This window comes from Panthera pardus, unplaced genomic scaffold, assembly GCF_024362965.1.
Source record: "Panthera pardus isolate Hobbes unplaced genomic scaffold, ASM2436296v1 HiC_scaffold_6, whole genome shotgun sequence".
Taxonomy (NCBI): Eukaryota; Metazoa; Chordata; class Mammalia; order Carnivora; family Felidae; genus Panthera; species Panthera pardus.
Genome location: NW_026526991.1, coordinates 140624767 through 140652164, shown reverse-complemented (window position 1 = coordinate 140652164; position 27398 = coordinate 140624767). Strand labels below are relative to the sequence as shown.

The 27398-nt window shown below is 46.4% G+C and overlaps 1 protein-coding gene across 10 annotated transcripts in view; it reads right to left on the bottom strand.

Annotated features, from left to right (window-relative positions):
* DIP2C (disco interacting protein 2 homolog C) overlaps positions 1–27398 on the bottom strand; it is a 413035-nt gene that overhangs the window by 119463 nt on the left and 266174 nt on the right. For all 10 annotated transcript variants that reach the window (XM_053896045.1, XM_053896047.1, XM_053896044.1 and 7 more), the window contains 5 exons: positions 23657–23791; positions 21196–21315; positions 19701–19898; positions 10826–10917; positions 4322–4432 (listed from right to left, as the gene is read on the bottom strand). In XM_053896045.1, coding sequence (XP_053752020.1) covers positions 4322–4432; positions 10826–10917; positions 19701–19898; positions 21196–21315; positions 23657–23791 — 656 coding nt within the window. The remainder of the gene's footprint in view (positions 1–4321; positions 4433–10825; positions 10918–19700; positions 19899–21195; positions 21316–23656; positions 23792–27398) is intronic.

The window sequence follows — 27398 nt, the reverse complement described above, 5'->3', positions numbered from 1 at the left end:
TGAGTCCTGTTCTCTTGTTTTCTTGCTGAGTCTAGCTAAATGTGTATGGATTTTGTTTATCTTTTGAAAGAATCAGCTTCATGGTGTCACTGATTTTTTTTTCTATATTCTTTTTAGTCTCTATATCATGTATTCCCACAATGATCTTTGCTACTTCCTTCTACTAACTGGGCTTCATTTGCTTTTATTTTCTAGTTCCTGAAAGTTTCAAATTAGATTATTAGAGATTTTTCTGATGGACTGAGGTAGGCCTGTATTGCTGTGACCTTTCTTCTTAGAACCACTTCTGCTGAGTTCTGAAGGTTTCATATGTTCTGTTACCATTTAAGTTAGTCTCAAGCTGTTTCTTGACTTTTCTTTTGATTTCTTCATTGACCTACTGGTTGTTCAGAAGCATGCTGCATAAAATCCACATATCTTGTGAAATTTCCAGTTTTCTCCCTGTAACCGACTTCTACTTTCATACCATTATGGGTCAGAAAAGATGCTTGATAGAATTTCAACCTTCTTTGATTTATTGAGACTTGTTTTGTGGCCTAACATGTGATCTATCTTGGAGAACATTGGAAATGTCCTTGAGAAGAATGTGTATTCTATTGCTTATGGATGGAGTGTTCAGTATAAATTAAGTCCACTGATGTCAGTGGGGTATTGACATCCCTACTACTATTGAATCGCATGTCTCCCTTTAGGTCTGTTAATATTTGCTTCATAGATTTAGGTGCTTCCATATTGGGTACATAAATGTCTACAAATGCTGTGTCTTCTCAGTGGACTGATCCTTTCATCATTAAGTATCTCCCCTTCTTTGTCTCTTATTACAGTCTTTGGTTTAAAGTGTATTTTGTCTGATAGAACTACAGCTACTCCTCTTCCTTTACGTCCCCGCTTCTGTGGAGTATCTTTCTGCAACCCCTCACTTTCCTCTGTGTGCGTCCTTACATCTGAACGGAGCCTCTTGTAGGCAGCAGATCGATTGTTTTTGTTTTTTCCCATTAACCCACTCTGTGTCTCTTGATCAGAGAATTTAGTTCTTTTACATTTAAAGTAATTATTGATAAGTATGTACTTATTGTCATTTTGGTAATTGTTTTCTGGTTTTTTAGTTGGGCCTCTCTGTTCCTCTTTTCCTCGATTTTTTGTGGTTTGATGACTTTCTTTAGTATTACACTTAGATTTCTTTCCCTTTGTATTTTGTGTATCTATTAGAGGTATTTGCTTTTTGGTCACCATAAGGCTCACACATAACAGCCTATACACACACACACACACACACACACACATTTAATCTTGTGTGTGTGTGTGTGTGTGTATTTATATATTAAGTTTGAACATACTCTAAAACTCTTGAGTTTTTACCTGCCCTCCCCACAATTAAATGTTTTGATGTTACATTTATATCTTTTCATGTTGTGTATCCCGTAACTAAGTATCGTAGTTTTCCTGATTTTTACTACTTTTGTCTTTTTAACCTTCGTTCTAGTTTAGTAAGTAATTAATCCATTATCTTTACTGTACATTTACCTTTACCAATGAGATTTATACTCTCTCGTATTTTGCTACTAATCAAGGCCCTCTCACTGTAACATTTCTCCCACGGCCCGTTTAGTGGCAATGAGCTCCTTTATGGTTTGCTTGTCTGGAAAACTATCCCTCCTTCAATTCTGAATGACGGCCCTTGCTGGGCAGAGTATTCTTGGTTGTAGGTTTTCTTTTCAGTACTTTGAATATATCCTGCCGCTCCCTTCTGGGCTGCAAGGTTTCTGCTGAAAATGTGCTGACCATCTTAGCTGTTTCCTTGTATGGAACAAGTTGTTTTTCTCCTGCTGCTCTTAAGATTCTCTCGTTAGCCTCTGACATTTTAATTATAACATGTCTTGGTGTGAACTCCTTGGATTGATCTTACTTACAGCTCTCCAGGCTCCATGGACCTGGATGTCTGTTTCTCTCCCGAGGTTAGGAATGTTTTCTGTTCCTTTCTCTCTTTCTTTTCTGTGACACACATATTGTGAATGCTGTTCTGATTGATGCTGTCCTACAGGTCCCTCAAGCTATCTTAAATTTTTCCTGTTTTTGCTGCTCTGTGTGAGGTCTATTGTCCTGTCTTCTTGATGGCTGCTGCTTCCTTCTGTTTTTTTCTAGTGGGAACTTCACAGGGCATTCTTCAGTTCTGTTACTGTATTCTTTTCTGTCTTTTAATTAAAAACATTTTTAATGTTTATTTTTTGAGAGAGAAAGAGATACAGAGAGAGAGAGAAAACACACAAGTAGGGGAGGGGCAGAGAGAGAGGGAGACACAGAATGTCAAACAGGCTCCAGGCTCTGAGCTGACAGCACATGCCTGACACAGGGCTCCAACACAGAAACCGTGAGATCATGATCTGAGCTGAAGTTGCACGCTCAACCGGCTAAGCCACCAGGCGCCCCACTTTACTGTATCTTAAGTGGCTTGACCTAAGTGGTATTCCCTCCTATTTTCCATCTCCCCGTTGAAGTTGCGTGTTCATCCTTCCTTCTCCTGAGTTCTGTGAGATTCCTCATGACCATTACTTTGAACTCCTAATTAGGTAAAGTATTGATCTCTGTTCATTAAGGTTCTATCTTGTTCTTTCTTCTGGAACACGTTCGTCTGTCTGCTCGTTTTGTTGGCCTCTCTGTATTAAGTGCAGCAGGTACCTCTCCCAGTCTGGAAGGAGTGGGCTGTGGAAGTAATGAATCTCCTCGTTCAGCCTTGCCCTTGGTTGTCTCCTGAACCCTTCTGATTGTCTACACAGCCAAATGTACTCCAGATATGTTCCCACTGTTAAGGGTGTGCCGAGACCTGTCCAAGTTCCAAAGGGAGGAATCCCACTGAGCACTAGTTACAGGCTGACTGGCAGCCAGGCCCTCAGGCAGCAGCTTTTAAAGTATGCGTATACACACAGTTTGTGGGACCACAGTCCTAAATCCTGCTGGCCTCCAGACCAGGATGTCTGGAGGTGTCTCCTGGTTACAGTTGCAAAAATTAGGGCCCCTTTCATGGAGGTGCCAGTGAACTGGAGCACAGTCAAGGGAAAGTGCAAAGTTGTCCCCCTGTCCACGTTCCCTGGGAGCACCTCCACAGTCTCTAGATGTGACAAACCTGAAGCCTGTACCTCAGGCTGTGCCCCAGGACAGGTAACCTGTGCCCCAGGACAGGTAAACAGACCTTCCTCCCAGAAAGCCTGGGCTGTGTTTCAGTCTGTCGTTTGTGCAGTGCCCCGCAAGCCATCTGTCAAGAACAGTCTCTCCCCATGATACAGACCTACGGGGCCCAGGTGTCCTAGCCCCTGGCTCCCAGTGCCAGGCGTGCATGGGTATCCCTGTGCGGTCTACGGGCACCTGCAGCTCTAGCAAGGCAGGAGGCAAGTGTGGGGCTGCAGCACACTTACTGGCTTCGGTGATGCAGGAGGAGGGCACGGGGCTGGGGTGCACCTGTTGGCTATAGCAGAACAGCACTGGCAAGGTAGAAGCAATGTGCAGAAATGGTCCCCATCAGCACCTCTATCCCCAGATGGAGTTCCAGCAGGCCCTTGCCCCTCTGGCAGATGCTTTAGGGTCAGCAAATGAACCCTCTTCACACACAGTGGAATCACTTTCTAAACTGCTGCTTCTGTGCTGGGCCTTGGGACAAAGTGAGCGGAGCATGAGCCCCGTGGGTGTGCTGGACACAAGCCCCAGTATTTCCAAAGGCAGATGTTTTGGGGGTTCATCTCTCTGGTGCAGGCCCCAAGGGCTGAAATGCCTGATGGGTGACGTGAACACCCCACTCAAGGAGAAGCTCTGAATGTGTGAGACTCCCCCTGTGTGTGGTGGCAGTGCAGGGCTGGGGCGTCTGGTGAGACAGTGTCCCTGCCTCGGCCCCCCCAATCCCCCGTCTCCCTTGAAATGGAGGAGCTGGTCAGCGGGTTCTTGGGTGTTCTGCACAGGGAGTTGCTCCACATGCAGCCACAGCCGCGGGGCCAGGGGAAGAGGCCAGCTCTGCATCCCCTGCGCCACCATCTCAAACGGCCTCCCATCAGCGCTCGGAGGCCGGGGTGCGGCAGCCCCACCCCTGAAAAGCTGCTCCTGCTTCATCTTTCCGCTGAGCTGCGCACCCAGTAACCGTCCCCTCTACTGACACAAGTGACAAGAACCTGTAGAGCCTCCCCAATGACAAAAACACTTCTGTGCTTCTCGGTCCACCTCCCGCTGAGATAAAGAGCCACTTAAAAACCAGCCACCTACACATTCTGACTTCACCACAGAACGTTCCTCTGCGGCCCAGCCGGACCCTCCCTGATGGCAACAGCATGCTCTTTACCTTTCTGGTGAGTGGCACTTCGATGGGCACGGGAACAACTTCAGCCAGCAGGCAGCCATAGAAGGCCACCATGGACGCGGCGGGGTCATTGTTGGGGAACACCAGCGCCACCTGCACAGACACAGAGCAGGAGGGATTAACCAGCAAATCGATGCCACCAGCTTTCAAAATACCGAAAAACGATGCAAACCGCCATGGGCAGCAGGGCTCATGTTCTCAGTGAGAACAGAGGCTGGAACAAAAATTAGGTGCACGCTTGAAACTACCCTTCAGCAAGATGCATTCAAGTACCGTGTACTTTCCCTTTGATTCACGTGGAAGCGACACGTATCGCCCGCAGTCCTTCCTAACGCTGCCCCCAGAAGACAACTACCCGGATGTTCCGCTCGTCATCTTCCTGTCACGTACTTAACACAGGGTGAACCGCATCATCCTCGCTGGGCTCGGTAAGAACTCGTGTTTCCACGTAGCCTTCACAGGGGTGACCGAGCGCTGTGTGCTTCCTCACTGGGGCAAGGCTGGCAGGGTGCTGACCACAGGGCTCCATCCTGGTCCCAGGTCAGTATCAGCCCCTCCAGGCCTCAGTTTTCCTGCCTACGTCCTAGTGCTGCGGTGAAGGTCACAGAGAAAGTGGTGAGGGCTCGGTGCAAGGCCCGGCGCACAGCACACAGCCATGAATGCCAGCCAGCCGGGGCTGTCAGTCCATCCGTGGCACCCTCACAGATGAGGCTCCACGAACGCCTGCTGCCCTGGTTCCACCCACCGCCTTCCTGCTCGGCCTTAGGGACGAAAAGCACAATAATCTTGGAGTTATAAGAGGCAGGCTGATTTAAAATTACCCTGAATAGTAGGACTTGTTTTTTAAAGTTTATTTATCTTGAGAAAGAGAAATAGCCTGTGCACGCAAGAGCAGGGGACCAGCTCACAGAGGGAGAAGGAGCATCCCAAGCAGGCTCCATGCTGCCAGCCAGCACAGAGCCCAGCGCAGAGCCTGATCCCATGACCCTGGGATCGTGACCTGAGCCGGAATCCAGAGTCTGATGCTTAACTGACTGAGCCGTCCAGGTGCCCCGGGTAATATGATTTCTAAAATGTTTTCTGATAGGCCTGAGGTTATCTTAACATTGAATGATTTTTCCATGGGATGGCTTGTAATTATTCTTCCTCACGTGAAATGCTTTTCATTCCGCTTTTCACCTATTAGCCTATTTAGCCCATCAGTGTTTTGACAAGTACCCTAAAATCAGGATGGATCTTAAATATATTTGACAGCATTAACTCTTACGCTTGATGCAAAGACTTCTTGCTGCAGTACTGTTTGGTTTTTATCGCTGCGTTTTTTACTGGACGTTTGTCAAGACGCCCCTTTCTGTCAGTGCCTACTACTTAACAAGTATGTCATCTCACGTGAGTCCGTCCGGGGCTCGTCCCAGGGTCTCCCGTGTAGCTCACCTGGCACCAGCCAGCTCTCCTGTTACTGCAGCCCCTCCTGGAGCAGCCGTGCCCACCTCTCGGGCAGACTGCCTCCTCAGGACACCGCAGTAGCTGTCCCGTGGCTGCGTGTCTGCACTGCCCGCTCCGCCCTGCAGACCCCACTCCTGCTGTAGCCCGCGTCACCCCCATGTCCTGATCGGGCATCGGGGTTCCACTCCCCCCTTGCGGACAAGTTTGCTGCGTGTTCACAGGCACCCAGATCCCATGACATAACACGCACAGGTCACTTCTGCATTACTCATTCAGGAATTTAACCAATTTTTTTCTCTCAAAATGTCCTAACTAGAAGTTGCCAGTTTTTCCAGGAGCAGGTGGGCAACACACTCAATTTCAATATACAAATAAGCAGGTTGGTGTAAAGGGACGCAGACGGCAGCTGAGAACAGAACAGGCCACATCATAAATTTGTCCATGTTTGAAACTTAGCGACACAGGATAGCAGGCGGGGAAGAAATCAGCTTGGGATTCAATGAAGGTTTCCTTTCCATGCAGCACTCCTGCAGTTCACTGAAATCAGCTAAATGAGAGACACATGACCCCATAAGGCCAGTAAAAGCCATTCTGCACCACCGATGACCTGTGTTTGAGAACCCTGAGAGGTAACTGTTGCTTATGTCAACTTATTCCATCCTGACAGCACTCAGCCGTGAGCAGGGCTTTCCAGAAGTAACTGACTTGCACACGTACACATATGAACCATCAGCAATTATTTTAACAAAGTGTGTGAGGATCGCAGTAGCTGTAGGGGCTCTGCCTTCGAGTGGCAGCTGAGCTGAGAGCAACAGGTTTTAGATGTGGGTCTGGCAAGGCAATACTGAGCCTTCCGGGTATCTGTGAGCTTCTGGGTGCCGCTGCCACAAGACGTCTCTCCCTGAAACGGACCAAAATGTTTGAGGAAGTCGTTCAAACTGCAGGGAAACACAGGACATACTGCTGTTCCATCCCAAACCAATGGATGCACCTATTCATAAAGGACCAGTTAAATACCGACTTGTTAGTCTTCTTGGAGCACCTGCTCTGGATGCAGGAGTCCCTGCCAGGAGGACAGAACCGAGAGCGAGAAGATGGGGCACCCCCAGACTGGGAACAAGGTCTGGCTGCCACTCCGGCTCCGTTCAAAGGGAGATCAACCGAACCTGGGATTGAAAGTTCCCACTGCTTTGTTGCTGCAGCTCATGCTGGTGAGGCCACACTGTATAAACCTGGCAGAATTGCGTTAGATAGGATGAAACGTTAAGTTACAACGTAAAGTGAATAAAAGCAGACTATGAAATTGTATATTGTATCTCTCAATGATATAAAAGTAAGGGACAGGGAGGGTCAGATACCTCTGAAGGCTCAGAATAAAAACTGAAGGTTTGTTGCTGTTTTGTTTTGCAGTTTAAGGAAGGGGAGTCTGTACTTCAGTCATTCCTGTTAAGTCTTGCTTCCGTTTCGGAGTCGGTCACAAGCCCTGTCTTACTGGCAGCTCCACAGTGATTCCCGTGCGACGCACGCACGCAGGCGCTTGGTTCTGAGGGACCCACACAGCTCCCCTGTATTCGCTCCTCCACGGATTCCTTGAGATGTCATTGGACCTAATCCCCCACAGGGCACAGCAGGCATCCACAAACCAAGAGGCAAAGGCGCAACCCACCGCCGTGCTTCGGAGGGTCTCCTCTTGGTAAAGGGACGCCCCTCGGCCAGCTTGCCTTCAGCGCTCTTCATACCAGGAGCTGCTGCACACACTTCCCACGTCAGCTCCTTCCCATGCTTTCCTGGAGCCTAGCCTACAGCTCACAGGCTCACTTTTCCTCTCTGGGAAGACTTCTCAGGCCCCAGATGCTCCTCAAAATGAAAAACATCTCTCTTCTTCCAGATAGTTCATCTCCGCCTCTTACCCCTCTTTTGGGGACTTGTATCACTTTCCCTTTATAGAAAAGCTGATTATCAGTAATGTGTCTATTTATATTTTAATACAACTGGCAGGCTCCCTTCAGATGTGACGCACCTTCATACCTTCCAAAGCTCTGACGAGATATCCCCAAAACCTATTCAGCTTAGGCACATAAAGCCCTTTTCGGAAGCCCAAGAAGGTAATTCCCCAAACAACATTAGTAAGGTCACACGCACACAAAATGTAAATTTTTATGCTAAGGACTGAATGTTCACTATTCTGGGGAAAATTATGTTTTATTCAAAAGTGATTTTCAAAGAGGGCAAAAAATTCCGTTTATAGCAACATAAGCTTATGATCAATTTACTGCTATGGTCGTGTATATTTATTTAATAAAAGTATCGGTACCCATGTGCCTGATATTAACTACATGAATAATGTTTTAAATAACTTAGAAAAGTAGTCTCCCTCACACAGTCAAACCAACCTCTACCGACAAACCTCTTTACATAGTTTATTTTCTCAAAACTGTGCCCCGCAAATTCCTACTAACGTCTTAGCTGAACAGAGGTGGTTTATTTTGTAGTTGTTATTTTAAGGGAACTTCAATAATCTGGAGGCCATGCTCTATAAGAATTTTTAACGAAATCACTCTACTAACACTATCCGTGAAATTATAGTTAAGGGAGATATTACATACAACTGATTTTTTATTGGGGTAAAACATACACAACGTTGACCATTCATTTATTTTATTAATTTATTTTGAAAATAAAGTGCACAGCTCAGCAGCATGAAGTACATTCACAACCAGAACCATCTCCCGACCTTCTCATCTTCCTAAACTGAAGCCTCACTCCCATTAAGGAACTTCCCAGCCCCCGCCAGCCCTCTAGCTACCATCACCCTTCTGATTCCATGAATTTAACTACTCTAAGTACCTGGTACATTTGTCCTTTGCAGCTGCCATATTCCGCGTCACGTAGTCTTCGAGCCCATCGTGTTTTAGTATGTGTCTCCGTGCATCTGCCGACGGACACTTGAGTTACCGCCACCTTTTGGTTTTGTGAACAATGTTATCTGCTCAAGCCCCTGATTTCGGTGCTTTTGAAACGGAAGGGAAACTGTTGGATCAAGCAGTAATTTATGTTCAATTTCTAGAGGAGCCGCCATACTGTTGTCTGCAGTGGCAGCACACCGGGGTTCAATCTCTTCATTCTTGCCAACATTTACTTTCTGCTTTCTGACAACAGCCACCCCAATGGCTGTGGAGTGCGGTCTCACTGTGGTTTTAACATGCGGCGCCCTAACGAGCAGCGACATGGGGCGTCTTTTCAGGTGCTCACTGGCCATCTGCAAAGCTTCTCTGGAGAAATGTCTATTCAAGTCCTCTGCCCATTTTTTAAACTTATGTTTTGTTTGTTTTAGCATAGTGTGGATACTAACCTCTCATCAGATATAGAATTCGTCAATATTTTCTCCCATCTTGTATGTTTCTTTTTCAGTCTCGATAATGTCCTTTGGTGCACAGAAGTTATTTTGATGAAATCCAATTTATGTTTTTATTTTTGTTCCACGGTGTTTTTGGTATCACGTAAAAAAATCATTGCCAAATTCTGTGTTATGAAGCTTTCCCCCATGTTTTATTCTAAGAGTTTTATAGTTTTTGTTCTTTAAGTCTCCGAACCATTGTGAGTTAATTTTTTTTTTTTTCAACGTTTTTTTATTTATTTGTGGGACAGAGAGAGACAGAGCATGAACGGGGGAGGGACAGAGAGAGAGGGAGACACAGAATCGGAAACAGGCTCCAGGCTCTGAGCCATCAGCCCAGAGCCTGACGCGGGGCTCGAACTCACGGACCGTGAGATCGTGACCTGGCTGAAGTCGGACGCTTAACCGACTGCGCCACCCAGGCGCCCCGTGAGTTAATTTTTTAATAGACGGTGTAAAAGGTCCAACTTTGTCCTTTTGCTTGTGGGTGGTCTAGTTTTCCCAGCACCATTTATCGAAGAGACTGTCCTTTCCCCGTGTCATATCTTAACATCCTCGATGAACCTGCTTCACCGTACACACGAGGGTTTGTTTCTGGGCTCTCTGTTCTACTCCATTCTCCACATCTGCCTTTATGTTAGCACTGCACTGCTTTGATTACTGTAGCCTTGTAGTTTTATAATCAGGGAAGTGCTAAGACCTATAACTGAGATTTACAAGCCACAGGTCAAACTTGTTCAATAAAAAAATGGAAAGAATCATAGTCCACCACAGAAGGCTGGGCCTCTGGTAATCTTCTAAAAAATTCCTCATGACGGGCCCCTGTCTTTATAATATCTTAAGTAAATCACAGCTTCTGTTCTTGTTGGTTTATGGTGCTCAGCACTGATATTTTTACTGAATTCACTTGGGAGTTCTTTGGGCACAGGTAGGATAACCCAGTGTTGGGGTCTCAGATACAAAGCAGCAAATGGAAAAAAAAGATGCTACATTTGAAGGCAAGAAAATGCGGGTCTAACCCTGCCTCACATCTAAATTGGGGTACAAAGCTTGGACAAGGGTATCAAGTTCTTGGAGTATAACATTGCAAAGGAATACTAACATATTCAATCTGTAACTTAATCAGATTGCAGGAAGAATAAAAATTTGCTTATTGGTTAAACATAGTAGCCTCTATCCAGAAATTTAACACCAGGAAAGGAATGGCACCAGCAGCGTGCTATAAAGATTTCAGTACACTGATGGATGTAAACAAAGTTTTACGTATAATTTGTCCTGCCGGCCCAGGTAGATGACACACGAATGTTTCAAAGTAGCAGACGAGAGGACAAAGGTTGGGAATGTGGCTCTGGGGTCTGCCAGAAACAGCTGCGAGTGCTGAGCCACTTATGAGTTATGTGCCTTCATCTGATGTGACACTCTCAAGTCTGCACGTCCTCATGGATGAAACAGAAGTACTACAGCTGAACTTACGGGGTTGTTGAAAAGGCTAAATGACATATTGTGTAACTGACCCCGATTCATAGTTAATGTTAAGAAAGCCTGACTTAGCAGCATTAGCATTAGGAGACACTGAACTCTAGAACTTCAAACAGCAGGTGTCTCTGTCGCATACGATGGAGCGTTTGCAGACGTGCACTTACCCTGTCTCCTGGTCGTACCATAGGTTCCTGCTTTGTACCTAATTTATGCAGAATGTTGTAAGCAACCTTCATACTTCTTGTCCACAGTTTGCCTATTAATAAAAATGATAAAGATATAAGTAAGTGGACACATGCATTTTCAGTTATGTCTCAACATGCACATAACTAGAGACGGTACTCATTCATTTTAAGCCTTCAAGTAACCCTGAGTCCATGGAACCCTGAAGGAAAATAAAAGCTAGAAACTCTGACTCATAGCTCTGAGAGGCCTAAACACTGGAACAAGGTACGGATACACACTCTAAGTGTGCAAAGCAGGTACAGCAAAGCCACAGAACATTTATCATCACAGAAGATGGGAAGATTTCTGGGGAGGAGAGCAGGGACAAGGGCAATAGTGTGTCACTGCCGATTCATGTTACGCAAAATGACACGTTTCCACTGTTATCAGGGCCTTGCTCATGAAATGAATGAAATGAATGCAAAAGGTACTTAGGACACACTTTGCAAGGCCTGACCCCTCTTCCCTCCCCAAGTCTTGAGTTTCTCAGCATCACATCTTGCTTGTCTTGGGGATTCAGGATTTTTTGAGAGTAATGTTTGAACTTAAAGATGGCGGTAAGTATTCAGAGCTAAAGTTCTGAACTCCAGAAAAAATTGACCACAAAGGAGGATTAAAAACAGGATTGAAAACACACACACACACACACACACACACACACACACACACACACACACACACACACACACACACCAGAAAGGACAGCCAGCTTGGAAGAACCTCCAGGGTTCCCACCCCTGCCTCCATTCTAGCACCAGATGCTCCTGCATAGGAGGACAGGGCAGGGGACAAAGTGACTCTGACACCTAATATGAGCTCTTAGACACCTAAAGGGCTTCATGATATCAGCTTCCACATGCTTTCAGAAGCAGGCGAGGTGTTAGAAGTTACATTAACATGATCGTAACAACAGTTAGGAGCAACTTTAACTTTCCCGTAAATACAATCACTGTTTTCATCTTCTTCCTATTTTAAATGTAAGAGTTAAGAAGTTTTATGTTTATAACACTTGTTTTACTTCACATTGGATTTTGCAGCAACCTAAATTAGGGTTATTGTTTATCTTCCACAGGATTTATCAACTTATCTCCTCCTTAGCGATAAGGGGACAAAAGGAATGTTGTTATCTTAATTTCTCTAACTCCTAGGGTATTACTGGTTTACAGTATGTGCTCAATACATGGCCTTCGTTTCACTGATGTCATAGGCAACCTAAAAAGGACAAAATGACAGTATGCTCTTTGGCCATATTTCTTGAGCACTAGGCTAATTATCAGACACGAAGGTCTTGTCTGTCCTCCACCCTCTTCTCTAGATCTGCCTCAACACTGCAGTCCTCAAGAGTGGCCACCTTACAAGCATTTGGTATTTTGTTAGGTGGCTATATTTTTTCCACAAAAACAGCCACTGGCTATTAGAAATAACTCAGTGATTTTTCATCTAAAGAAAACAAGTATTTTGTGCCTTCAAATCTTTTTAATGTGAACAATATTAGGGAATCACAATTAAATAAACAATTACAATTTGTTGTAACTGAAAAACCCAATGGCTTTGTGAACAAATCCGTTACAGTCAGATGATTAGCAAAGTTACGTTTTGTTACACTTTCAACGTCATTCTCTGTTTGGATATTATCATATATTCATACAGAAGCCAGTCTACAGTCGGGAGCTTGAAAAGAGCAACATACTTTTGGCAAAATACCACTTGCTGTTTTTCAAGGAGAAAAGCTTTGCTGATTTAAGTTGCAGGAGACACAATGGTTCTTTACTGATTTACAGAGGAGAATGAAAAACTTTCCAAACAAGAGAAGTTACTGGGAAAGGGATCAATCAGAATGGAAGGGCAGACCATGCATATTCCCAGAAGCAAATGCAAAACCAGACATGTAAGAAATGTTAAAAAGATGGGGCGCCTGAGTGGCTTAGTCGATTTAGCATCCGACTTCGGCTCAGGTCATGATCTCACAGTCTGTGAGTTCGAGCCCCACGTCAGGCTCTGTGCTGACAGCTCAGAGCCTGGAGCCTGCTTCGGATTCTGTGTCTCCCTCTCTCTCTGACGCTCCCCCATTCATGCTGTCTCTCTCTGTCTCAAAAATAAACAAACATTAAAAAACAATTTTTTTAAATAAAAAAAGAAATGTTAAAAAGACTTTTTCATGCTGAAAAGAAATGGCACTAATAAGTAACAAGAAAATAAATAGAAGTATAAATCCCACTAGGAAAGGTAAATCTAGAATAAAGGTAGTGGACTATATAAAGCCAGTATAAAAGGAAAAGGACAAAAGTAGTAAATAGGGACACGCAAGATATCAAGATGTAAAATGTGACATCAAGAACATGAAATGTGGGTGGGAGAGTAAAAATGCACAGGTTTAGAATGTGTTCAAACATAAGTTGTTATCAACTTAAAACTGATGGTTATAAATATAAGTTGTTGTATGTGAGCCTCATGGTAACCACCAAGCAAACACCTCTAGCAGATACACAAATATAAAGGGATAGCAATGTAAGCCTCACACTAAAGAAAGTCATGAAACCACAAAGGAAGAGAAAAGGAACAGAGAGGCCCTACAAAAACAACCGGATAACAATTACCAAAATGGGAATGAGTACCTCTTATCAATAGTTATTTTAAACGTAGAAGGACTAAATTCTCTCATTAAAAGACACAGAGTGAGTTAATGGGGGAAAAAAACACACAAAAAAACAAGAACAACTGATCTGCTGCCTACAAGAGGCTCCATTCAGACGTAAGGATGCACACAGAGGAAAGTGAGGGGTTGCAGAAAGACACTCCACAGAAGTGGGGACATAAAGGAAGATGAGTAGCTGTAGTTCTATCAGACAAAACACACTTTAAACCAAAGACTGTAATAAGAGACAAAGAAGGGGAGATACTTAATGATGAAGGGATCAGTCCACTGAGAAGACATAACATTTGTAAACATTTGTGTACCCAATATGGAGGCACCTAAATCTATGAAGCAAATATTCATAGCCCTAAAGGGAGAAATTAACAGCAATATGATAATAGTAGGAACTTTAATACCCCACTCACATCAACGGATAAATCATCTGGACAGAAAACCAGTAAGGAAATAGTGGCCTTGAACAACACGTTAGAACATATGGACTTAATTTTTATCAAACACTCCATCCATAAGCACCAAATACACATTCTTCTCAAGTGCACATGGAACATTCTCCAAATCATACGTGAGGCCACAAAACAAATCTCTATAAATTCAAGACTGAAAACATAGCAAGCGTCTTTTCTGATCCATAATGGTATGAAGTGAGAAGTCAATTATAAGAAGAAAACTGGAAAATTCACAAGTATGTGGAGATTAAACAACATGCTACTGAACAACCAGTGTGACAACAAAACATTCAAAGAAGAAATTAAAAAAATACTTTGAGACAAGTAAAAACGGAAATACAACATACCAAAACTTACGATTTGTAGCAAAAGCGGTTCTGAGACAGAAGTCCATAGCAATACAGGTGTACCTCAATGAACAAGAAAAATCTCAACTAAACAGCCTAGTCTTACACCTCAAGGAACCAGGAGAAGAACAAATGAAGCCCAAGCTAGCAGAAAGAAGGAAGTAACAAAGATCAGAGCAGAAATTGTTAAAATAGGGACTAAAAAGGCAATAGAGAAGATCAACAAAACCAAGAGCTGGTTCTTGGAAAAGGTAAACAAAACTGACAACCCTTGGATAGACTCACCAAAAGAAAACGAGAGTGGACTCTCATTTAAAATCTCAGATAAAATAAAAAATGAAAGTTATAACCAACACCACAGAAATACAAAGGATCACAAGAGACCACCAGGAACAACGATATGCCAACAAACTGGAAAAAATGAATAAATCCTAGAAACATACGATCTTCCACCAATGAATCATGAGGAAACAAAATCTGAATAGAATGATTACTAGTAAGGAGATTTAATCAGAAATTTAAAAACCTCCCTACAAACAGAAGCCTTTCCTTATGAATTCTATCAAACATTCAAAGAAGATTTAATACTTATCCTTCCTAAACTCTTCCAAAATAATTAGAGGAGGGGAATGATTCCAAACTCATTTTATGAAGCCAGTGTTACCCTGATACCAAAACCAGACAAGGACACACAAAAGAAATAAGAGGCCCTTACTCCTCATAAACATAGATGCAAAATTCCTCAACAAAATATTAGCAAACTGAATTCAACAATACAGTAAAAGGATCATACACCGTGATCAGTGGGATTTATTCCAGGGATATGTGGATGGCTCAATGCTGTCAAATCGATCAACATGATACACCACATTAACAAAATGAAGAATAAAAATCACTTCTCCATACATGCAGAAAAAAGCATTTGACAAAATTCAACATTTTTTGATGAAAAACCCTCAACAAAGGGAATACAGAGGGACCATACCTCAACATAATAAAAGCCATACATTCAAAACCCACAGCTAGTATTGTGTGCCGAGAAAAGAATCAAGACCAGGATGTCCAGTCTCACCACTTTTATTCAATGGTTTTGGAAGTGCTAGCCAGAGTATTTGGGCAAGAAAAAGACTTAAAAGGTATCCATATTGGAAAGGAAGAAGTAAAACTATCTGTATTTGAGGATGATAGGGTTTTATATACAGAAAAACTCTAAAGATGCCACCAAAACCAAAGAAATAAACAAAAAACCCCGTTAGAACTAATCCAAGAATTGAGTAACGTTGCAGAGTGCAAACTGATGCACAAAATTCAACAACTGCATTTCTAGAAACAATGAATTATCAGAGAAATTAAGAAAACATTTAGAGTTGCATCAAAAAGAGTAAGTACCATGAAAAATTTCAACCAAGGGGCTAAAAGACCTAAACTCTGAAAATTATAAGACACTGATGAAAGAAACTGAGGAAGACACAAACAAATGAAAGACATTCCATGCTCATGAACTGGGAGAAATAATATTGTTAAAATGTCTATACTACCCAAAGCAATCTACAGATTTAATGCAATCCCTACCAAAATATCTATGGCATCTTTCATGGAGGTAGAACAAAGAATCCTAACATTTGTATGGAAACACAAAAGGCCCCAAACAGCCAAAGGAATCTTGAGTACGAAGAACAAAGCTGGGGGCAGCTGGCTCCCTGATTTTAAACTGTATTACAAAGCTACAGTAATTAAAACAGTGTGGCACTGGCATAAAACAGACACACATCAATGGAACAGAGAGCCCATAAATAAACTCATGCACATATGTCAATTAGTTTACAGCAAAGGAGTCTAGAATACACAATAGGGAAGAGGCAGTCTCTTCAATAAGTAGTAGTGAGAAAACTGGACAGTCACATGCAGCAGAATGGCACTGAACCACACCTAAAAATTAACTCAAAATGAATGAAAAAAATCGAACCTAAGACTTGAAACCATAAAACTCCTAGAAGAAAACAGGTGCTAAGATCCTTGACATGGATCTTGGGGATGATTTTTTGGATCCGACACCAAAAGCAAAAATAAACAAGTGGGACCATATCACACTAAAAAGCTTTTGTGCAGGACGGGAAACCATCCACACAATGAAAAAGCAAATTACAGAACAGAAGATATTTGCAAATCATTTATCCAATAAGGGGTTAACATCTAAGTACAGAAAGGACTCAACTCAATGGAAAAAAATAATGGATTCAAAAATGGGCACAGGAACTGAATAGACATTTCTCCAAAGACACACAGATGGCCAAAAGACAATGACAGGTACTCAACATCACTCATCACCAGGGAGATTAAATCAAAATCACTGAGCTACCACCTCATACCGGTCAGAATGGCTAGCATCAAAAAGACAGGAGATGACAAGTGTTGGCGAAGATGTGGAGAAAGGGGAACCTCTTACACTGTTGGTGGGAGGGCAAACTGGGCAGCCACTCTGGAAAAACCAGTATGGGGGTTAAAACTGGTCATCAACAGATGAGTGGATGAAGAAAAGGTGGTATATGTACACAGGACATTATTCAGCCATAACAAGGCATGAAATCTTGCCATTTACAACAACATGCGTGGACTTGGAGGCATCATGCTACGTGAAACAGGTGAGACAGAGAGAGACAAATACCTTGTGATCTCACTCACTTGCAGAATCTAAAACCCAAGCTCATACATATACAGAGAACAGACTGGTGGCGGGGGGAGAGGGAGGCATTAATGGGTGAAGGGGGTCAAAGGTACAAACATCCAGTTATAAAATAAGTCATGAGACGTATAAAATGGTGACCATGGCCAATACCAGTTAATAATAATTCCGTACTATGTATTTGGAAGGTGGGGGACACGAAGTCTCAACTGATTTTGCCAAATTAAACTGGTATTTTAACTGAGAAAATAGATATTAAGACTCTAAGATATCTTGTGCATATAGAAAAAAGAAAGAGATGCGGACATGATGCACGCACTGTCTTACTACAGATTAATTTTAATTTCAATTGGGTTTCTGTGAGGAGTACGCAACCATAAGAAGAGTGTAGGTCTGAGGAAACGGGTAGGTGGGTGAGGAAGGGGTTTCAGAGCTCACGCTCAGCACAGCGGCTAAGTCACCTGCGAACAGCAGTGGAGCCTGAGAAACACATCGGCAATAATGCAAAGCATAAACCACGTAGAAAGGTTTCCCAACGCTTTTGTAGCTCAAGCACCTGAATATTTCAAAATATCTGGAGCAAAAGCCAAGTCATAAGTCACAAAAGGAAAGAAGGAAGAAAAGAAAAAGAGGAAGAGGGAGGGAGGGAGGGAGGGAGGGAGGGAGAGAGGAGAGGGAGTTTGCCTGGTAATAGAAGCGCACTGCAGCAAAGTAGAATAAATTTGCAGGTATCGTGCTGAGAACAGGAGGAAGCGAAGATTCATGATAGAAGGAAATTAGTTGCTTAGCATGATTTATTTTTATTAACTGAAGATTGTAAGATGTGTTTTATTTGTATTGGTAAATGGAGAACAGTGGATTATTCTACAGGGTTGTTAACCTTCACTCCCTGTATTTTCCATCAAAGATCCCAAGTTTCTCAGCTACCATCCGGCTTTGCAGGAAGTTAAATGAGAGCCGAAAGTGAACTACAAGACGGTAAACAGTCCAGTCTGCCAATGAGACCGAGTTCCTTGGTATGAGAACAATTCTCATTCAGTGAGCTCTCCTCTGTATTCTGAGCAACACCCGGCCATTACAGGTTCATCTATCTCAGTGTTTCTACCTATAGAGCACTTTTCTACGGTTTTTCTCGTATTGGCCAACACTCCCCTTTTACATCCTGATGAACTATCACCGTGTTTTTGGAAACGCATTGCTTACATTTCTTCAACAGGTCAAAACCAAGAGTGACCCACAGCATATGCCTCATACGGACGAGTAAACGCAAGAAAACACAGATGACTGAAGAGCAGGGGCTGTGATGCTGGGGTGTAGACACACTTCCCTTAGCCGAATTCCCTCAGACAACTTTCGGCGTCCATCTTACACCACAGCTCGCAGTAACGTGCACGGAGGCAAAGTCAGCGCTTCTCTGCTCTTTGTTCCCTCAGGAGAAGGGCTGCCCTTCCGACCGGAGTCCTCAGCCTGGAGAACCGTGTCTCCTTCTCCGATGCCCTGCCCTGCGCCAGGCAGGTACACAGTTAGCGCCTCGCGCATCTCAGCGCACGCTTGTAGGCAGCCAGGTGGGCGCTTCGCTGCGTGTGCACACGGTGGGTCCTGGGAGTCCCCGTACGTGGCAGATGATCTCTGGAAGAAGCTAAGGAGTGACAGCTCCAGCCACACCACCAGCTTCAGGGCTGGGTCTGGCCAGGGACGGGGGTCACTAAGGAAAGTCTTCCACTTACTTGACTGACACCTATTTCCAAAGAGCATAGTGAAAAAATCCAGCTAAGCCTCACCATGGGTGAAATGCTCTTTATCCACTTGGAAATACCCAACATTGCCAGAAAATAGCAAAGCTGGGAGACATATGCTCCTAAACCCCAAACCCATTTCTGTCCCTGAGACGCACAGGTGATGCTGGAGTCCACAGCAGGTACCCCCTGAGGCCCCACATCCCAAAAGGCTGGACTCTGTGTCGCTTATCGTAACACGGGCCAATGTAGAAATGAGCCACCTTCCTACTCCACGTAAGAGCACTGCTGCCAGGGACACAAAACTTCGATCTAGACACAGGTCACCTAATCTCACACGTGCAGACAGAGGAGGGTCGGCTCTGGTCTTTCTGTTATTCAGCTGGTCTCTCTGCAAAGCTGCAGCAGGTGCTGTGACAGTAACCCAACCACCTGCTTTCTCCTTGGCCCCTTACCCAGGGAACAAAGAGAACGAAATCTTTCTGGTACAGAAAACTACTTCCAAAAGTTCACAGGTTTCATTAATTGTACTGAATGAAGAACTAAAGAAAACCCTGTTTCTCTTGCTTTTTTGAGTAATCACTTTGGAAATGGTTTTTGTTTTTTCTGAAGGATACACATAAAAGAGTTTAGATACATATTCTTTAACTACCCATCCTTCCTGAAGGCACGACTTTCAAGAACATCACATGCATGTTCCAAGAAATAAGACCCACTATCTTATTAGGGTTATGACTGATTTTTTTTGTACCCATTTCTGGATTTTACTCCAAAAACGCTTAATAAGTAGTAACTTTTCATATTCAAATTAAGTACTTTCCCTAAAATATTTCCTTTCTAAGTCCATTTTGTTTCTGTACTGGATTTACAAACGTAAGTGAAGCACCCCAAAAGTGGCTGTTGTATGCAGGCAGAGTCAGGAAGGTGAAGTGGCATACGGAATTACCGTAAGTGAGGATGTACAAGGGTTTCCCGTTCGTGTCCATCGTGGTCAAGCATGGGGCCTTCGGGGAGATGGTCCCCCACCGCTGCAATGCAGCCTCTAGCGATGGCGGCCAGTTCGTCACCACTCCCAGCTGCTCCCCACGTACCGCCAACATCTGCGCTCCCTCTGGCTTTGGCTGGTTCGGATCCGGTTGCTGAACTAAATACATTGGAAGTTTTTTTATTTTTTTTTATTTTTTTATTTAATTTTTTTTTTTTTAACGTTTATTTATTTTTGGGACAGAGAGAGACAGAGCATGAACAGGGGAGGGGCAGAGAGAGAGGGAGACACAGAATCGGAAGCAGGCTCCAGGCTCTGAGCCATCAGCCCAGAGCCCGACGCGGGGCTCGAACTCACAGACCACGAGATCGTGACCTGAGCTGAAGTCGGATGCTTAACCAACTGAGCCACCCAGGCGCCCCCATTGGAAGTTTTTTTAAAAAAATACATGCATATTAGCACCATCACCATTCTCTTCCTTTTAAAGAAGGTAGAAGACTTACACATGTTTATTGGTGGACTACAAACATGCACACGTGCTTTTCTAGAATCACAGCCAGGACCTATATGCTAGCTTCATGGACGTAACGGAAGCACTTAATTCTTACACTTTCTAAGGCAATGTTGGGATGGTGAATATAGGGAGACCTGAGTGCATCTGTAAACCGACAGATGAACTGTGTATTTTAACATGCCTGGACTCTGGGATTGCAACAGCTGTTCAAAATATCAGCTCCTGATGTACATATACTAGTAATTCTGGACTCCAGAGCTCAAATTTTGTTAAATTATATTTTGCCCTTAAATATGGGGATGTAAGTTTGAATTTGCAACAATTACTATCAATAACCAACCCAAGTACACTTTCTTGAGTAAAACAAAAAATGGCCTATAATGCAATACAATCTTCCCAACTCTTTAGTTTACGTTAGCAACTGTTACGCTTCTCACTTTTAGAAAAGGACTCTCTCCCTCACAGTCTGCGATTGACAATCTCCCCCTGCTGGCCAGAGAATCAGCAGTGTCTTACTTGTGGTACAAAGAACAAGAAAATAAGGAATCTGGGTTTGACGTAGTCCTGAATTTGCACAGAGGGGCAGGAAATGAGCCCAGCCGCATGCACACTCTGCCTTCCTCTTAATGAGCTTACGCAGAGAGCACGTGTCACCTTGAGTCACGGTTTTGTATGCTTCCCCGCATTTCTGCTACCTGGTGGAGGCCGGGCTCACGGCCGTGATTGCACCCTGGGAGGGCCACAAACATGCAGCCTGGGTGTCTATCCTGCCTTGCCCGCACTTAGCCTGTCTTTAAAGGCGGCTTTGGGAAGAGTGCCTACAGTCTCTAGAGAAGATTCTTGTCTTGCAGGGGTGCCAAAATTGTTACTCTTAACAGCCCAGTCATGACAGTCCCTGGGATCACGCAGACAGAGTAAGTGGGGGGCGGAGGCCCCTCTCACCTTCCAGCAATTCTTCAAAGTCATCAACAAAGAATTCCCGTAACGGCGGCCGCTTCGGTCGTTTGAGCGTATTGACGAGCTGTTGAATTTTCGCTGACACCCGGCTACTTACTGGCACCCCTGGAAAACAGAACCACCGACAGAAGAAGGACCAGTCAGTACCTCACCAGCTGAACAAGCAGCCACAGGAAAAATGGTCGTGACACCAGTGCCAGGGCCCCATATTGAGGGTCCCGCGATTGCCACCCAGGACACCCCACCCGGCAAGAGCTTGCCCCTGAGTAGATGTCAGGGTGCAGTGGCCCCACCAGCACCACAGGGTCTGCAGAGACCCCTGGAACGATGCTGCAGATGTCCTGCTGGGGTTGGGGGAGGGGCACCAGACCCTGGGCTGCACCCAATCACACCTCCCATTCCTGAAAGAGGATCTGCTCCCCTGTCCTTCTCCGATGGAGTTCTGAGAGCTGTCTCTGGAGACCACCAGCACTGCCCTCTCTGGGGCCAGAGTGGCCTGCCCAATGTGCTAGGCACATCCGTGGCAGGCCTGCACTCTGACTATCCAGTGGCCCTCGTCCATGCCTCAGTTTCTGCTCACCTGAGTGCATGTTCAGCCAGTGCTTCCTGAGCACAGCAATTTAAATGCTCTTAATTTTTTGCATAACCCAAAACACCAGGATACGGCACATATTCACATGTACACACAAAAATAAACTCCGTATCATAACAACATATTTCTTATCTACAACAACGAACAACATCATTTTAGAAACTGAATAAATGATTGCCAAAAAGGCAGAAAGATTTTTAAACGCCCCAAATTAACAAATACAAGGAGCATCAGGGTGCTGACATCCTCAAGCCAGACAAGAGTGTCCTTGTAGCACATTCTACTCCGCGGAGAGGTCCTGCAAGGGAACCAGGCTGGAAGGGGCTTTCCCGAAACCCTGGCAGAGCTGCCCTCCTCCTCCTCCTCCTCCTCCTCCTCCTCCTCCTCCTCCCCCTCCCCCACTGATGGTCACGTATCATAAAGACAGATCTCAGTGTCTGGAACAAATATGACATCTCAAGGAAGCTTTTTATCAAATAAAAAGCTTTTTCACAGATAGCTTCAAAATATATTGGGCACTTGCAGAATTGAAACATTAAATATTTTATAGTTTGGGAAACATACAAAGATAGAGCACCCAGAATTCTCAATATCTAAACACAGTATTTCTCCATTAAGTGCCCCACTGAGTAGGTTCGGGTGAACGGAAGGTCGTCTCCCACTGCCACTGGTGCTCCGGCTCGGCCACAACACGCAAGAGTCCTCCTGAGGACCCCGCCCCGAGCCTGTGATGGCTTAGGGCTGGGAGGGTTCCAGAATCTGCTTTCTGACAAGGTCCTGGGTGACTCTGATACAGGGGTCATTGCATACAGAGAAACACAGGACACGGAGGACTCACGTGGTGTCAACGGGACAACATGAATTCACCTAGGGGAACAGACAAAGGCAGACTTCACAGACAACAGAGCTATTAAATGGTGACAATAACAACAGTAACAACCGACTGGATACAGGATGACTTTTAACAGGGACACAAAGCAACACTGGCACTGCGAGCACCCCAGGGAAACCAGGGCGGCTCACCGACCCCAGGGGCGTGGGACTGGAACGAGGACTGGGCATGCCACCCGACACACAGGTCGGGGCCTTCCTCGCCAGCCCCAAACCACACAGTGCCACAGGACACACACCCAGAGAGATGGACAGCACACCAAGGCCACTCTGGCTGCCTTCACGAAAATCACATCTTACATCACCCCTGGGTCTACCACACTCTCGCGGCCTGGGAAGGGCTGAGCACATGGAAAGCAGAATAGAGCATGGGGTTGACGCCCAAGTCTGCTTCTCCAGACCGGGTCACAGAAACGGCCACCATACTCAGAATGTACTGACACAGAAGGACGAGGAATGAGGGAGAGCCCCCACTACTGTACTTGATCACCGCTGACATTTTTTTTTCCGATATGGAGGAAAAAACCCTCTTTCTTCAGAAGTCTAAAGCATCACACTAGCCCATACATGTCAATCATCGGTTTACATTTAACTTCACGTTATCCTTCTCCTAACTGCTCGTGGTCTTAACACTTCCATGCTAATTTCTTAACTGCCGAACCAACATTTGTTACTGATTAGCGAACACGTCAGACTCACAAAATTTCTGTTTTCTTCTCATGACTGAGTTCCCCCCACACTGATATTTTTTCCTACAAGGAAACACTCTTGGACAACTTGGAGATCATTTGCATTTCTTGTCCCCGTGCCACCTTCCATGGGAGCCACGTAAAGAAGGTGATAAACCAGGTTCCGTGAGTCACTTTGTGTCTACAAGAAACACATCCAATCCTGCGCACAGAAGGGCAACCTACTAGAAATGAGGATTTATAAAGAAGGAAAAATGATTGTCAGAAGACCTACCATCGCCAGTCTCCATGAGCTCCGCGTTGCCATACTTTGGTGCCGTCCGTGATGTCGTTGAGCCTTGTGGCCTTTCTACTTGTATCGAGTGTTCTGAGGTGTAAGTGGTTACATCAGGAGGTGCAGAGTGATTTTCTATAAAGAAGCAAATTACAAGTTTTCGGATCATCGCAATGGAGTTATTCTGAAGGGTAAGTGAGCAAGGGGGCTTCAAAAACTGCCACATCCCAAGAAAGGGCCAAGAATCTGAATCCAAGTGCGCCACAGAAGTGTCAGGACAAAGATTATGTCTAAGGCAATTTATACTTCTCAAGATGGAACCACACTGGTACAATGATATTACAGCTGGAGCCGCATCAACGCAGCACTTTAAAATGACGTTTTCAAACAGCCAGTGGAAAGAGAAATATTTTAAGTTACGGGTTTGTTCATAAAGGGCAACTTCCTTGTCTGTCCTAACGGAGACAGTGAGGAGCTCAAGCTCTACAGGTAGAGAGCCTGGGGCTTGTATCCCAGCTTCCTCCAGGCCCCAGGGGGCGTGTCGGTGCCCTCCTCCACTAAATGGGAATGACATGGCCAGTCCCCTGCAGGGTACAGTGAATGGATTAAACACACGTAAAGCTCTTAAGATACTTTATGATAGAAGGTAAGCATTCAAGGAGTATTAGCTGTTCTATTTGTTTTAGCACGCATGATACTGAATAATCATTCCAAAGTATGTTTATAACCAGCATGTATCAGCGCGGTATCACCCACGAGACTGGCCCCAGTCCCTCCCCACCGCGACAGTCACTACGAAGGGAAGCACTCACTGGTTAAGTGGGGGAAGCACAATTTTTGTATTTACTAAATAAGGCATTAAGAAAAGTGTGTCAAGGAGACCATCAATGACATTTTGCATACCCTCAGTTCTAACCACGTGCATTATACCATTAACTCTGATTTGGCTATCCTTACTAGGCAGCAGCCTGACCGGGTTTCTGTGGCTCCGCATGATTAGAAGCACATGCTCCGTAGCCGGCCTGTCTCCTCTGGATGTTGCCCCACTTCAGCACCACATACGAGGACTGTTTAAGCACTGAAACCACCAACCAAAAGCACAAGAAAGACGACAAACACGGTGCCAAACAGATCGTGTAAAGAACACCTTCTATAGTCCAAGGTGATAAAAGAGGTAGAGCGTTACCCTGTTGGCCCTCAGCGGGGAACACGCATGCCGGGGACTCAAACTTTAGCCGTTCTGCACATGTCCTCAGAGAACCGATTTACAGTTACAAATAGTTTGCCCAAGTAGGCGGGTCTGCAACTATGCACGCACGGAGACTGCGGAGTGACCGATTACGGAAGTGATCTCCCATCACGAGGGGACGCCACAGCGGAGGGAGATTAACACGCACCCCTAGGCAAGCTTCATGAGGGCAACCCCCCAGCGGCCAACACATCCCAATGTGCCTGGATGGTCCGAGGCATGCCGACCCTGCAGGCACACGGACACACCCATGGCCCTGGGAGCTGGGCTGCCGGCGTCACAGGGTTTGGTCGTCTGCTCGTCGCTGATCCCCTAGGACCAGTTACTAACCAACCTATGCTTTAGGGTCCTCCTCCGTAAAATGGGGATGGTGATGATAACACCTACCTTAAGCGGTAAACACACAGAGGCACCCAAGCGCTGCTACCATTAGGCGCACAGCACAGATGTTTGCCAAAGGGAGCCCGTGAACGCACCTGCAAGGGCAGCACAGGCAGGAGCAGAGCCCCAGATGGCAGCGGTCGTGCAGTCTGCACCCGGAATCTCCGCACGGCAGACAAGCGGACCAGAGCGCCAAGCACAGCCCGCAGCAGACAGCTGGGTTCTCCGTCTCACCTCCCTTTTCCAGGAGTGTTTGCCCCCGCATGAGCTGAACTGTGTCCCCGCTAAGTCCCACGTGCCAGTCCTCACCCCGAGGGCCTCAGAATGCGAGTGCACACTGAGACGGGTCTTTAGAGGGGTCACCGGGTATCCTCCTGAGGTAGTCGGAACAGACGCACACAGAAGGACGACCACGAGAGGACACGGAGAGAGGGCGGCGTCTGCACGTCCAGCAGAGAGGCCTCCGGAGGAACCAGCCCTGCCCACACCCGGATCCTAGACTCCCCGCCTCCAGCAGGCAGGGCAGTGAACTCTGCTGGTTAAGCTCCAAGTCCAGGGTGCTTGTCACGGCAGCCAAAGCGGCCTCACACACCCCCAAAGGACAATTTCCTGGATCTTAGCTCAGAAAAGGAACACCTCTGACAAGGGCGAGTAGGCAGCTCTGTCCGGTCACCGAGCGACGTGTGGCAGGGGGACTCGTGTCGCCTCTTCAATGTCTGAGACGCCGTTTCCACCCTCCTTTTCAGCCCTACCCACGCTTCGACCAAAAAGACTTGCCTTGGCAGTAAGAACGCTGACTCTGTGGCTAAGCGGTACGCTCGCTGGGGTCTCCTATCTTGAATGAAGGCACAGCAGGCGGCAGAGCGAAATGACAAAGATCCAAGCCAGCCACCTAGCACGGAAGCGGAGAGGCGCTCACCGCGCTGGGGCCTCACTCAACGTTCGCGTGAACCTACATCACCAGGCAGCCACGTGGCGGGCTCACGTCCGGGTGTGCCTACGTCACCGGGCAGCCACGTCGCCGGCTCAGGTCCGCATGAACCTACGTCACCAGGCAGCCATGTCGCTGGCTCACGTCCGCATGAACTTACGTCGCCAGGCAGCCACGTTGCCGGCTCACGTCCACGCGTGTCTACGTCACCAGGCAGCCACGTCGCGGGCTCACGTCCGCGCGTGTCTACGTCACCAGGCAGCCACGTCGTGGGCTCACGTCCGCGTGTGCCTACGTCACCAGGCAGCCACGTCACCGGCTCACGTCCGCGCGTGTCTACTTCACCAGGCAGCCACGTCGCGGGCTCACGTCCGCGTGAGCCTACGTCACCAGGCAGCCACGTCGCGGGCTCACGTCCATGTGTGCCTACATCGCCAGGCAGCCACGTCGCGGGCTCATGTCCGCGTGTGCCTACGTCACCAGGCAGCCACATCGCCGGCTCAGGTCCGCGTGAACCTACGTCGCCAGGCAGCCACGTCACCGGCTCACATCCGCGTGTGTCTACGTCACCAGGCAGCCACGTCGCCGGCTCACGTCCGTGTGTGCCTACGTCACCAGGCAGCCACATCACCGGCTCAGGTCCGCATGAACCTACGTCGCCAGGCAGCCACGTCACCGGCTCACGTCCGCGTGTGCCTACGTCGCCAGGCAACCACGTTGCCGGCTCACGTCCGCGTGAGCCTACGTCGCCAGGCAGCCACGTCGCAGGCTCACGTCCGCGTGTGCCTACGTCACCAGGCAGCCACGTTGCCAGCTCATGTCTGCGTGAACCTACGTCACCGGGCAGCCATGTCGCGGGCTCACGTCCGTGTGCGCCTACGTCACCGGGCAGCCACGTCACGGGCTCACGTCCACATGAACCTACGTCGCCAGGCAGCCACGTCACCGGCTCACGTCCACGCGCGTCTACGTCACCAGGCAGCCACGTCGCCGGCTCACGTCCGCGTGTGCCTACATCACCAGGCAGCCACGTCACCGGCTCACGTCCGCGTGTCTACGTCACCAGGCAGCCACGTCGCGGGCTCATGTCTGCGTGTGCCTACGTCACCAGGCAGCCACGTTGCCGGCTCACGTCCGCGTGAGCCTACGTCGCCAGGCAGCCATGTCGCGGGCTCACGTCC